Source organism: Python bivittatus, unplaced genomic scaffold, assembly GCF_059951505.1.
Source record: "Python bivittatus isolate LINGU-HERP-01145 unplaced genomic scaffold, Pbiv_v1 ctg000020_np1212, whole genome shotgun sequence".
NCBI classification, from domain to species: domain Eukaryota; kingdom Metazoa; phylum Chordata; class Lepidosauria; order Squamata; family Pythonidae; genus Python; species Python bivittatus.
The window spans coordinates 35,663,116-35,676,260 of NW_028277030.1; the positions used below are offsets into that span (position 1 = coordinate 35,663,116).

Below are 13,145 nucleotides of genomic sequence, written 5' to 3' on the forward strand. Positions count from 1 at the left end.
ACTAAGTGGTAAAGTGTGGAAAGTTCTTGTTCAGATTGTCATTTAATCAGACCTACCTTCTTTCAGAATATTTCATTCTATTCTGCTCCCCTGTTCCCCATCTCCCCTGCCCCAAATCAGCTCTCCACCATTCCTTGCCTACTAAGCAGGAGTGTCCACAGGGTAGGGTTAAAAAAAGTCAAGATGGTAACCATGACAGTATAATCAAAGCTCTGCCTGCTTGTTATGCATGTCATATGCGTGACACATGTAAAAAACAGACAGAACTTTGATCACACTGTTCTGCCTGTTTGTTATGTCTATTTTTACTATATTCTGAAGATATCCCTGCCACTAATGAACATGCTTAGTCCCAGCTGGCTATTTGGATTTCATTTTTTAAGGTTTCTATAATGGAGCAGACTTACAGATGCCCTACATCTGTTGATAACTCCCTCTTATTCAATTTTGGACCCACATGCAGTGTCTACACCGATTAGTATTTAATTAGCTCAGCAGTAAATTAATTGCCCTCAAATAGCATTTCTTTTTGGTGAGGAAATATTTTATTTCGAAGAGGTGCTGAAACAGCAAAATTCACAAAGCTAGAAAGAATCAGCTTTGACTCTTCAAACAATTATTTTAATTCTGATACTGGAGAACACACAGAATTGTATTTGGCAGAATTCAGTCCTCCATGGTTACATTCTCACAGTGTCAGAGTTTGTTCTGTCTCTCTGAATGACCCACTGGTTTACTATTTTCCATATTAGTACGGTATGAGGTTTAACACCCACACATAGAAGTGGACTCCCAAGATTTAACATCGGCGCCAAACTCAGGGTGGTTTGGCCACTCTTAATCCTTTCTTTATTCCCAATATGTGGCTAGGGAATAGGTACGGAATAAAACTTTCCTAAATCAATAAAAACCTGTTATAATTAGGCTTTATATTAAGAAAGAAGCTGAGGATGATTGTGGGAAGGGAGGATTTTGACGCTAAGGGAAACTGCAGAGAAAAGAAAATGTTAACCAGAAGCATTTGTCTAGCATTCCAAGAATGGTGTCCATGTCTTTTACATCACCAGGATAACAGTGACTGTGTCTTCTACTTTACTTACGTTGTGGCGTAGAAATCATAGCAAACAAGTTTTGCACAGTTTCCCTCAGGTCATGTTGCTGCTTTTGCAGGAATGAGTTGTTAGCAGTAGCATTGACTAGCTGTTTCTCCAGTTCTTCTATTATGGAGTTCTGTCTGGAAACAAGTGACTGAAGCTTATCTTTCTCTTCTTTCATTGACTGTAGTTGGGATATGTGTTTGCTTTCCATTTCGAGGACTTTTTTTTCTAAAAGGCTAGCAAAGAGGGGAAAAAAGTCCAGCTTTGATTATTGCAACATTTCTGTGCAAATTAAAGCAAATAAATAAATGGATCTGAGCTAGTGAAAGTGCCATGATGGTCTAATGTAGAGTCTGATCAGAACTTACAAACATCGCATCCTATTCAACACCATAAATAACCTCTCCTCTTTATTAGTAGGGGCAAAGTAACCTCAGATCCTAGTTACACCAAGACTATTTGAATTCAGTGTCTCTTTAATTTCCTGGTTCTTCTCACTTCCCCTCAGATAGCAAGAGTTCATCATTACAACAGCAGGGTGATCCCAAATGCTGTCTGTGTTTTATTTTGGAGAAAAATAAAATGCTATGTCCAAACTTTATAGCCTATGTAAAATTCAGGCAATATGCATTATTTTATTTACTATAAATCTACAACAGTTTTTGTTGTGCATAATTTATTCTGATTTTGATAGATATAAAAAAAACAGTTGGAATATATGCTGATACTACTGTCCCTAAAGACTGCTTCACTGGCTATTTTAGAAAATGAACAGTGAAGTTTTCAAGACACTGAATTCTGCATTTAATTCCAAGTTTTGTATTCCTGCAGGACACACAATCTGGGAATGCTTTAGAGTACTGAATGTAGGATTGCATTCGGTGGCGAAAATGGTCTCTTTTAGTTCTGGGACTTTATAACTGTTATATGATCACACCCCTGTCTATACCACTTTCAGATAACTACAATTGAGCTTGGGTCAATACTGGTACCTATTAAGGATCTTTTCAGTGTGCTGACCTCTGTTTTAGCATTATGGGCACCTCTAGAACAGTCATGGAGATCACACGAAACCCTGATTTCCTTTTTTGCACTTTACTGAACACTTTGAATCAGCATGATTCAGGTAGATGTTTTTGTTTTTAAGGTGCATAAGATGAACATAACCCAACAGAATTTAAAACCCTCCACCACCGTCCAAGAGATGCATCATGCTAAAATCCCAGCCCTGCCCAGTTACATGACATCAGCCTTCTCTGCCCTGCCTACTTGCCAAAAATATGCCCACCCAAAGGTCCTGTCTCCAGGTGCCAAATGGTTATCCCTCCCTTGCTAGAACACTACCTAGACAATTACTCTCTTAATATCTAACTGACATGGCTGTCAAGCCTTCTAGTTCCAGTGAAAAATACACAAGTTAGTGGTGTCTTTGAATTGACTCCTGTTCTGAGTTAGCTGTCTAGATATTATTTGCTCTTACCTCAGTAAGAGTGGAAACAGATTTTATTGTGCCAGTTCCAAAATATTCTTGTTCTACAAATATTTGTTACTTGTTAATAGGTAGCAAATGACATATGGTATGATCCAAATCTATTACTTTCCTTACCACATTAAATGGCATTTGAATAATGAACCCATGTTTACTTAGCTCCTCCCGGGTAAAGTATCTTGTTTGCATAAAACAAACCTTGCAGGAGCATACACAAATATAGCAGGGGAGTGAAGACAAATGTGAAAACATGCCCTTTCCCCTCAGTGTTAATGTTTACTAGAACTGAAAAGTTCTTTCAGCATCGGGATTCCTAGTGAATAATAGTTGGGCTCATTGTAAGTTCAACCCTACCTTATGCTATAAGGTTCTATGATTTGGCAAGTCCTTGTTCTTAATTTTGGAAAGCAGCTTGTTTATCTCCATTATCTTTCCACAAATATGTCAACAACTCACTATAAAGGCAAGAACTATTCAGATGAATGAATGTGCTTGCAGTCCAATTCAGCAAACAGCAAGGTTGGCTTCTCAACACATGGATCTAGCCAACTGCATAACCAGCCAACAGCAGGTCACACACAAGGTTCATGGAGTAAGTGAAGGTCACAGTTCCCTGAACTTCTCCAGCTGGTCTAATATGATCCCAGCTCAGCAAGAAATGTTAATAGTTCTGTTGACTAGTTGTCATTCAAATATTTTATGTAAATAAAAAGAGACTCAAGATTCTTTGATGTTATACACCAAGTATTCATGCAGGCAAAAATCAATATGTCTCACTTCTAGTGGATATAAAAGGAAGTATTCCCCAAGATTGGACTCATTGTTTTAACTCAGTGGTTTAAACATTGTTATGAATCTGGATGGTTGCATTTTAAGATGGATGGCTTGCTATATCTGGAAGTATGGTAAACAGGGGGATTTCAAACCAACCATCTTGTTAAATCCCATCAGATTGGGTAAGAGTTCATAATGTGGCTGGTTTTTTTTTTTTGTTTGTTTGTTTGTTCTTGTGCCTTGAAGTCAGCATTGACTCCTGGTGACTGCCTGGATTAATCCCTGAAGTTTTCCTGGCAAGATTACGGAAGTGGTTTGCCATTGTCTTCTTCCTGAGAGAGAGTGACTGGCCCAAGATCACCCAGCTTGCTTCATGCCTAAGGCAGGACTGGAACTCATATCCTCCTGGTTTCTAGCCTGGTACTTTAACCACTACACCAAATGGCTCTCTAAAAGGCTGTAGTGGAAAATATTCAACCCTGAATTCCTACTTACTTTTGGACTATAACTCCCATTATTGCTGACCCCTGGTCTTGTGGTTGAGAATCAGGTATTGTTGTTCAACAATATCTGGGGATCTAAAGTGGGGAAAGGCTACTGTAGAGAAGCGAATGAAAAAGAGATGGGGCTATTTGCTGTCAGGAAGCAACTCCCTTGTAATTATGACTTTCAGTATTACCCAAAGTATATGGTAAATCTTTCACCTCCAAATTATTATTATTATTATTATTATTATTATTATTATTATTATTATTATTATTATTATTATTGATGTTGGTTGCACAAACAGCCAGATGGTTAAACTGGATTTGGCATTTTTATCTACCTATTGAGTCCTTCCCAAGGACCTGGGATAGGCAGATGTTGTTTGATGATGCTAAAGGTATCATCGCAGGATATAAGCGTTCCAAGTAAAGCTGCCTTTTGCAATTGACTGATGTTGATTTTGTCAATGCTGATGGTGTTCAAGTGGTGCTCCAGATGTTTTGGGATTGCACCCAAGGCACCAATTACTATTGGTACTATATTTGCTTTCTTTTGCCATAGTTGTTCTACTTCTATTTGCAGGTCTTTGTATTTTGTGATTTTCTCCAGTTCTTTCTCTTCTATTCTGCTATCTCCAGGTATCACTATCCAGACTTTTTTGTCTTATCAATAGTTAAGTCTGGGGTGTTATGTGCAGGTGCTTGTCTTCTAAAGTCCCAGAACACTTTAGCTTCTTCATTTTCCATTACTTGGTCTGTTTTGTGGTCCCACCAGTTCTTGGTTGCAGGCAAATGGTATTTCTTGCAGATATTCCAATGCACCATTGTTGCTAACGGCTTTTTCACGCAGTTGTTTGTAGTCAGTCTGTGCGTCCCTTTAGGTGGTCCACTGTTTCTTCAGCTTCTTTGCAGAGATGGCATTTGCTATCTGTTGCTGTCTTCTCAATTCTGGCTTTGTATACATTTGTTCTTAAAGCTTGGTCTTGTGCAGCCAGAATTAGCCCCTCTGTCTCTTTCTTCAACTTTCTTGCTCTTAGCCATTGCTAGGTCTTGTTGTTATCTGCTTTGCCTGCTAGGTTGTGTGTGTGTGTGTCTGCATGTGTGTACTGGCCATGTGATACTTTGCCTTGCCATGTCTCTTTTCTATTCTTCATTTGGTCTTTCTTGTAGGCCAGTTTGGTCTCTTTGGAATTAAGTAAGCCTTCAGGGTGTACTAGCTTCAGTACATCTTCTTCACTGTCCTTCACATATTCTTCCAATGCCCTTTTTTCTTCTTCAACTATCTGGTATACTTGCAACATTCCATGCCCACCTATGCTTCTTGGTAAGTAGTGTCTGTCAACGCTGTGTGGATGAAGGGTATGATTCATTGTCATTATTTTTCTGGTCTTCCTATCCAGGGCTTCTGTTTGAGTCCACTCCACTATTCCAGCTGTGTATCTAATGACTAGAATTGCCCAGGTATTAATTGCCTTGATGGTATTTCCTCCACTGAGTTTGGACTAAGATCTTCTTCACTCTCACGATGTATTCACTATTAACCTTCTTCTTGACTTCAGTGTGCTTGACGCTGTCAGCTTGAAGGTTGCCCAGGTATTTATAGTGATCTTCTTCATCCAGATTCTTTATGTTATTTCCATAGGACATCTTGATTCCTTCAGTTTTCACTATTTTTCCCCGCTGATGGTCAGGATGGCACATTTGTCCAGTCCAAACTCCACTGCAGTATCTGGCTTTATATTCAGACGATGTTGAGCAGCAATTCCATTTCAGATTATGTTTTTCCATACAGCTTCAGATTGTCCATGTAAAGGAGGTAGGATAGCCTGGCAGATGTTTTTGATGTTTGATAGCCATGGCCTGACTTGTTCAGTATTGTTGACAGAGGAATCAGTGCAATGACAAACAGTAGTGGTGATACTGAATCTCCTTGAAAGATTCCTCTCTTGATATTAACCTCTCCCAGTCTATCATTATTGACTAGCAACTGTGTCTTCCATTGTGCCATTGATCTTTGCACAAAGCTTCTGATGTTCCTACTGACTCCTGTTATTTCTAGGCACTTGATTATCCAGTCATGTGGCAGGGAGTTGAATGCCTTCTTGTAATCAATTCAAGCTACATTCAAGTTGGTCTTCTTTCTCTTACAGTTTTCAAAATTCATCTGGTCAATTAGGAGCTGATCTTTTGTTCCTCTGCTGTTTGGGCAGTTTCCTTTCTGCTCAGATGGAAAGAGCTTATTTTCATCTAGGTGCTGTTGGATTGCATCAGCTACAACACTAGTTAGCAATCTGAAAGTTGTTGGTAAGCAGGTATTTGGCCTGTAGTTGCATGGTGCTGCCCATTTTGTTGGATCTTTCATTATCAGGTAGGTTTTGCCAGATGTTAACCAATCTTCAATTTCACCTCCTTGCAGTAGGTTCTTAAATTGCTTGGCAATGAGTGGGTGTGGACCAGTCAGATGTTTCAACCAAAAACCGTGCAGTTCATCTTCACCTGGTACTGACCAGTTCTTGATCTTCCTTGTCCTTTTCTCCACCATTTCTGCTGTTATTACAAGTTCTTTCATTTCAGCTTCTTTTTTATTCTTATCCACCGCCTTTATCCAAGCTGCATTCTTGTTGTATTTCTTTGGTTTGTCCCACAGCTGCACCCAGAACTGGACTGTTTCTTCTTTGTCAGATGTTGACTAGTTCATTGCAGTCTTATTAATTATTTATTATAATAGTTTTATTTATTATTATTATTATTATTTTCTAAGCTAAGAAACAAATCACTCTGCTAATTTCACAGAATTAAAAAAAAAATCTCCCTTAGTAACTGAAAAAACATTGTAAAATAAATTGAAATCCATTTATCCTTTCTGTTATACTGTTTAAGCAAGCATGAAAAATCCTATGGACATGTGAATTGTTTTCCCTATGGTATATAGAATAGTTTGCTTGGTAATGAAGAAAAAGTCCCTCAAGTTTTGGCACTTACACAAATTCAGTGAATACAAATAATGTATTTTGGTGTTAATCAGCAATTTTAGTTTTTGCCTATTTTTGTTCATTGAGCTATAGACACTGGTATTTTTGTTTAATTTTCTTTTTGAAAGTATGTTAGAGGATACTATAACTATGTGCTTCCCTATAGGAAAAAAGATAATTGATTTCAACATGCATGACTCGATAGAAAGCTGTTACCTGTTTTTTTCTTGCAGTTTACCTATCTCATTGGTCTGATCTGAAATCTGTATTTCTAGTTTGTTAGTTGAGATAGAATGTGCCAGCAGTTGAAGCTCCAGTCGCATTGTCTGATTTAATACCTACATTTGGAGAAGGAAAAATATGAATCACATCTGAACATTTGAAATAAATTACTATCAATATTGTAAAAATAATTATCCAATGTACCTGAATTAGTAGAAAATAAACACTTTTTGAAACGTGTATTGCTATACAGTCATAAACTGCATGGAATTTATGCAGTCAACCTATGTTCCACCTGTAATGACGTTTGTTCTGGGAAGGGTCTCATGTCCATAGAGGCAAGAATAAGATAATTCTGATATTAACTGATTTTAGGTCATTGAGGCTGTACCAATGCACATACTGGGCCTCAAATCATCTCTACTTCAAGGTCAAGCAACCTGATGCTCTTTAGATATTTTTAGCTATTATGTCCATAAGTTTCAGTCAGCATCATCCATGATCAGTGATTATGGGAGTAGCAGTCTCAAACATCTAGAAGACATCAAGTTGCCTATTTGTGGTTCCCAGAATGGAGGTCCAATCTCTAGACAGCACACTGAGTGATTTGGGGCCAGTCTTTCTCTCTCAATCCAGCCTACCTCACTAGAGACAAAATGAATGGAAACCCTTCCATAAAGTACCTTACATGGAAAGGTGAGAAAAGGTGGGATATAAAAGCAACAACCAGAACAATATGATTGTATTGCATGCCTGTTGATTGTGTAATAATAGACTAGACTAGACTAGACTAGACTAGACTAGACTAGACTAGACTGGAACAGAACAGAACAGAATGATTCTGTACTCTCTTTCCAGTTGTTTCTGTGATTGCCAATATCCATCTTCATCACATCTTTGTATGATTAAAATGAATTCCAAATTATGGATTGAGACTAAGCACTTGCCCAGGCTGTAGCTGAACTCAGCTGTGCTTGCACTGTTCTATCAATAAAAGGTCAGTGCTATCCTGATGATGATGTCAAACTTGTCTCTTCTGCAGAGTAATTCTTACTAAAGTATTTTAAATGAGATAAAAAGAAGGAACAGTGGGGAATAAGTGGTTAAAAGTCAACCTATCTACTCCATCAAATACTTCATCATTCAAATCATTCATCTTTATTATAAAAAAAAATATTGGGAATGTTTTTTCCTGTGTAATCACAGAGAATTTTATGAGTGTATGTGGTGAGTATCCATGTTCCTTTCTGACAAAATGACACCATGGTTTCAGTTTTCATACGATGCTACTTTAATAACTGTTTCTTACATTCCCTTTAAGTCTCAAGAATGACATCTGTTTTTAAGAATGAGGAAACAGAGCTGTCATGTGGAGCCTTGCTTTCCGTTCCATTCTGCTACATGTTCTTTAGGTCATTATTGTGTTCCTCACTGTTTTTTTTTTTTTTAAGTTTTAATTCATCAAGATTTGGCTTCAGTTGGCAGGATGAATTTATTACTCACATCCTTCATGTTGAACAATCCATTCAGGACATGATTTCACACTTAAGTGTATTTCCAAATTGTTGGCTGAGATTTATTTATTTATTTTGAAGATTCTTATGGTTGCCTGTTCTGATATCAGATTTCAAGGTGGTGTACAGCATAAAACAAATACAAGGAAGCAATAGGCTAAACTTTTAACGTAGACTAAAGCCTTACATGAAAGTTAGTAAATCATGTGATGCACTTAATTGATAGCTGTTGTAGTATCAGGCAATCATCTCTAGTGAGGGCATTACATAAAGGGGTGAAACTCTCTCCTGTAAGAGAAAAAGCTTCTTCTGCAAGAAGTCCATTGAGAATGGCTGCAGTATAAGAGAGAGCAGATTGATATGGAGGCTCATTTTTTAAGATCTTATTCTGAAGCCAACATACTGAAGGCAGTAAATTTTAAGGTATTTGGGGCCCAAGCCATTTTAGCAGGAATCAATAGCCTACACTGTGCTCAGAACAAAACAGACAACTAATGAAAGATTTCAAAAACTGGTCTTTATTCATTGAAGTTTCTGAACTATCTTTGAAGTTAGTCATATCCGAAAGGTATTGGAGTAACTAATAAAATCACTCAAATGCAGCCAGTTTTCTATCACTAGAGCTTTGCCTTTTGATCTGGGGTTCTGGGAATTTTATTTTTCAGCTAACAGGTTTTGCAGGCTGAAAAAGTTTGAAGACTCCTGGTTTAGTTAACTAATGTACTGTGTTAATTAAATCCTGTTCAAAGTTGATTGGTAATATGAATCTTCTGTTTTCATGAAGAAACTGGTTCTTTATCCTTCAAACAGATAAATGTATATTACTAATATGTTAACATATTTCACATGCATGTTAGCACAAGCAGACAAACATTCCATTTTCCTTGCTGTTTCTGAATTTGCACATTTTTGTACTTGGAGTAAACATACACAGTTCTATAAACCAAACTTTTTGTCTTGTATTGTTCAAAAGGAGTTTTTAGTATGCCCATTGTTATAACTTGTGTAATGTAATATTTTTTTTTAGTTTTACCCACTCCCTTGTGTAACAAGGGATGGGGGGGTTGTCTATAAAAAGGACCTGTAAAAATATGAACCCCCCCCCCTCAATCTACAATCTGAAGTTTAAATTATAGTGTTTTGTCATTTTCTTTTGCATCATGCATCATGTTTAGGATGATTTCTGTTTTAAGCTTCGTAAATTATACAAAAACTTTCCAAAGCATTTAAGTTTTGCTGTTTTAAATATGCAAACAAAACAGCTTGGTTCACTCTTCAACATAAACGCTTCAGAAACAATTGAAACTGCATGGAAATACTTTGTGAACATTTTTCATTTATTGTAAGGTATGTAAGAAGTTTTTAAATGAATTTATTATTTCAAGAATTCTATATTGTTTGTTCTGTAAATGTAATCATTTGTGGTTATTCCATAATAACCACAGTTTTGGATGAAATTTGACCTGAGATCTATTATGAGGGGATACAAAGAGAGAGAGAGAGAGAGTTTGAGTATGGGAACCTTAAGGAACCACAATTGATTTGGGACTTGGACATCAACTTGAAAAAATGTGACCATTTATTTTTCCTTGGCACTTCCTGTTGTCCCCTAACCTTTCTCCCACTCAGTTCAATCTTTTCATTTATCATTCCGTTAAGTCATAACCATTGAAATACTAATGCTTATCCAATTTCCTCACAGACTGTGCCTTACATAAGGGCACATAATTTGTGCCTCTCTAAGATCTGCTTGAGCACTGCTTGATGGGCTGTAGCAGATGTGAATTCTGGGTTTTGATCTGGGTTCAAGTCAATGCCTCTTTGGTTTCTGTTCCTTTCTATGTTAAGAAAAACGGGAATAAAACCTAACCTACAAGAAACATTTTCAAAAGTGCTCTATAAACAGAAAGACATATTTTCCAGGGTTAAAATCTTAAAAACTGCACTGGAGTAAGAATGGAATACAGTAATCTTTTCCAATAACGTACAATGCCAAGACATTGCTTAACATTAAGTCCGGTCCTTCTTGCTAACTCCCGGTTGTCTTTGCTCGTAATCCAGCCACTGCTAACACTGTAGCTATTAAAGACAATCCCTGATTTGCCAAGGTCTATATACCTCTCTTCACCTCAGTGGCAAATAGAGCAAGTGTATGTTCATACAAACCCAGTTTGGGCTGTCTGCCCATAACACGAGAACAAGGGAATGAGTGATTATAGAAAGAAGAACATTTGTGTTGAGTTTAGTTATACAGTATATTATCTCTCTATATATAGGTATGTAGAATTAGAGGGAAAGGAGGAACATGAAGGGTTTATCCATGCATCCAGCAGATGCTCAATCTAATATTTCCAATGCTGGAATGCATACAGTTCAGAGCAAGAAGAGAGGTGGTCTTTTTCCTCACAGATGCATTTTGAAATAATTATTTAATTGCAGTCTTCTTAGATACATCAGTTTTATTTTTCAAGATGAGTTTTTCGTTTTTATTAGCCAAATGTTTCTCATGAAACTGCAGGTTCAATGCTTTTCTAGTGCAAAAATATTACTGTAGCAGGCAAAGTGTCGTGCTCTTGTTACTTACATGTGCTTCAACATCTGTTAATTTGCGGGTCTGTTCTGCTGTTTGATTTAATAGGTTTGTGCCTATTTCAATCATCACTGCTGTCTGGTTCTGAACTGCATTCTGCTGAATCTCAACCATTTCTTTTTTCATATTATCTTGGATATAATTCTCAATCTGCATGACAGAAGAAAGAAGATTTGTTACCTTAAATTCCAGGCGCTATTTCGTTTTCTACTGATTTTGTTTCTGTTTAGTTTTTGTTTAATGTTTAATAGGTAAGACAAAAGGGGGGGGGGTCTGTTGTAAGTCACAGACTGGCTTTCACCCAAAATCTGCCTGAGCCAGATCTGGTGCCTCAGTGGTATCCAACTTATTTTTTAGTAGCCAATGTAGAAAAAGACAGGAGATAAATTTGAAATAAATATGGCTGGCTCTAATATTGAACTTTAATCATTGTTATTGTGGTCTTATTTAAGGAAACTCTTTATAGTCCTTCTGGCCGCTATTTCTTGCTTAAGAAACCTGCAGACAGATTGTGTAAAGAAATTTAAACTGCTGATGAAGAGAGTTTAGATATGGAGCATGATGGGGCTAAACATTTTTGTGATACAAGTTTATCCCTTTTTTGTCAATGTAATGTTGAAGAGTACATGATTTTGGGTCTTCTCTGGATGTGCTATTAACGTGGAAAGTTGAGTGACTAAACGTGGTTACATGGAAGCTTCCCACTATTGTCACCTCTGGTGGCATTGGATTACTGCACACTTTGTTTAAGATGCAAGTAGTTCAGCCAAAGGCTCAACAGTTGAATCAAGAGTTCAAATATGTAAGAATATCTCAAATCCATGTTGCTGAGATTAGACAAGAAGTCTGGTATGTTATTTGTACATTGTTACTCAACTTTCAGACAAACAAAACATAAAAAGGGTGCAAAACAATATCTTTTTTCAAGGAATGCCAGAATAACAACTGTTTCAAAATTATCTTGGGTCACGTTCTCATAAGTGTTTCAGCATGTGTAACCAACATCATATTCCAAGATTTAATGTTTTTTGAAAGGTGCTGTTTATATTAAAAATTGCTCAGTGGGGTATTTTTTCATAGATCCTGACTTCTTTGAACATTAATTTTCTCACAGTCTCTTTTTCTTATTTCTAATACTTGTCCTTAAACTTTATTGTCCTCAGTATCTCAGTTGCTGGATGTCTTCTCACCTTTCATCATTAAACTCCCTTCACCTAAAGGTAGTTCAAATCTCATTCATAATAGGAAATAATTCTTGAATATTTGTGGATTATGCCCCTTCCCTTTTCCTCCCCATACAATATTCAACTCTTGCTACTTTAAACTCTTCCAATATAGAATTTTTCCTGACTTCATTTCCTCAAAACAGCCTTCCCAACTTGATGCCCTCTAGATGTATTAACCTCAAGAATTCTCCAAATTGGAAGTTGTATTTATTCCAGTACAATAGCACATATGTATTTTTATTTGATAATAAATATACAGATTATTTTTCTTTTGAAGTTCCTATGAGGCAAATTTATTTATTTATATTTACATCTCATCTTCTGGAAGCTCAAGATTGCATACATAGTACCACCTCTTTCCTCTATTTTTTTCTCTTAAGAATTCTGGGGGTTGGGTTGGGATTAGAATGAGTGAGTGAGTCACCCTGTGAGCTTCAGTGACTGAATCTGAATTTCCCTCATCCTAGCCCCAAACCTAGTGGCTTTAAGGAGCTGGAAACTTTCTTGCATTGTTGAAACAAAGAAACGAGTTAATGTTATCTATAATTTGCTTGAAGAAATCCAGCATAAATCCATCGCTTGCTGGGACTCATTTTCATCACCATTTAGTGCAGCATCCAAATGCATCTAATAAGTGGGATAACTCAGCATCATTTTAAAGATTCATCAATTCTTCCTTTGGACCTTGCCTGACAGAATAGACTCAGACTGTCTGACCTGATTGCTTCTCTTTGGAAGAAGGTTAGTGGTATACTCATTCTCTATTTAAGGTAGGA

At 37.0% G+C, this 13,145-nt stretch overlaps 2 protein-coding genes across 3 annotated transcripts in view; one reads left to right on the forward strand and one right to left on the reverse strand.

The window, feature by feature from the left end:
* Window positions 1–13,145, forward strand: part of MCPH1 (microcephalin 1) — a 122,985-nt gene that overhangs the window by 44,764 nt on the left and 65,076 nt on the right. The window lies entirely within an intron of this gene.
* ANGPT2 (angiopoietin 2) overlaps window positions 1–13,145 on the reverse strand; it is a 108,417-nt gene that overhangs the window by 10,845 nt on the left and 84,427 nt on the right. For both annotated transcript variants that reach the window (XM_088136844.1, XM_007433960.4), the window contains exons 2-4: window positions 11,138–11,293; window positions 7,034–7,155; window positions 1,101–1,333 (exon numbers count right to left, since the gene is read on the reverse strand). In XM_088136844.1, the coding sequence (XP_087992970.1) occupies window positions 1,101–1,333; window positions 7,034–7,155; window positions 11,138–11,293 (511 nt within the window). The remainder of the gene's footprint in view (window positions 1–1,100; window positions 1,334–7,033; window positions 7,156–11,137; window positions 11,294–13,145) is intronic.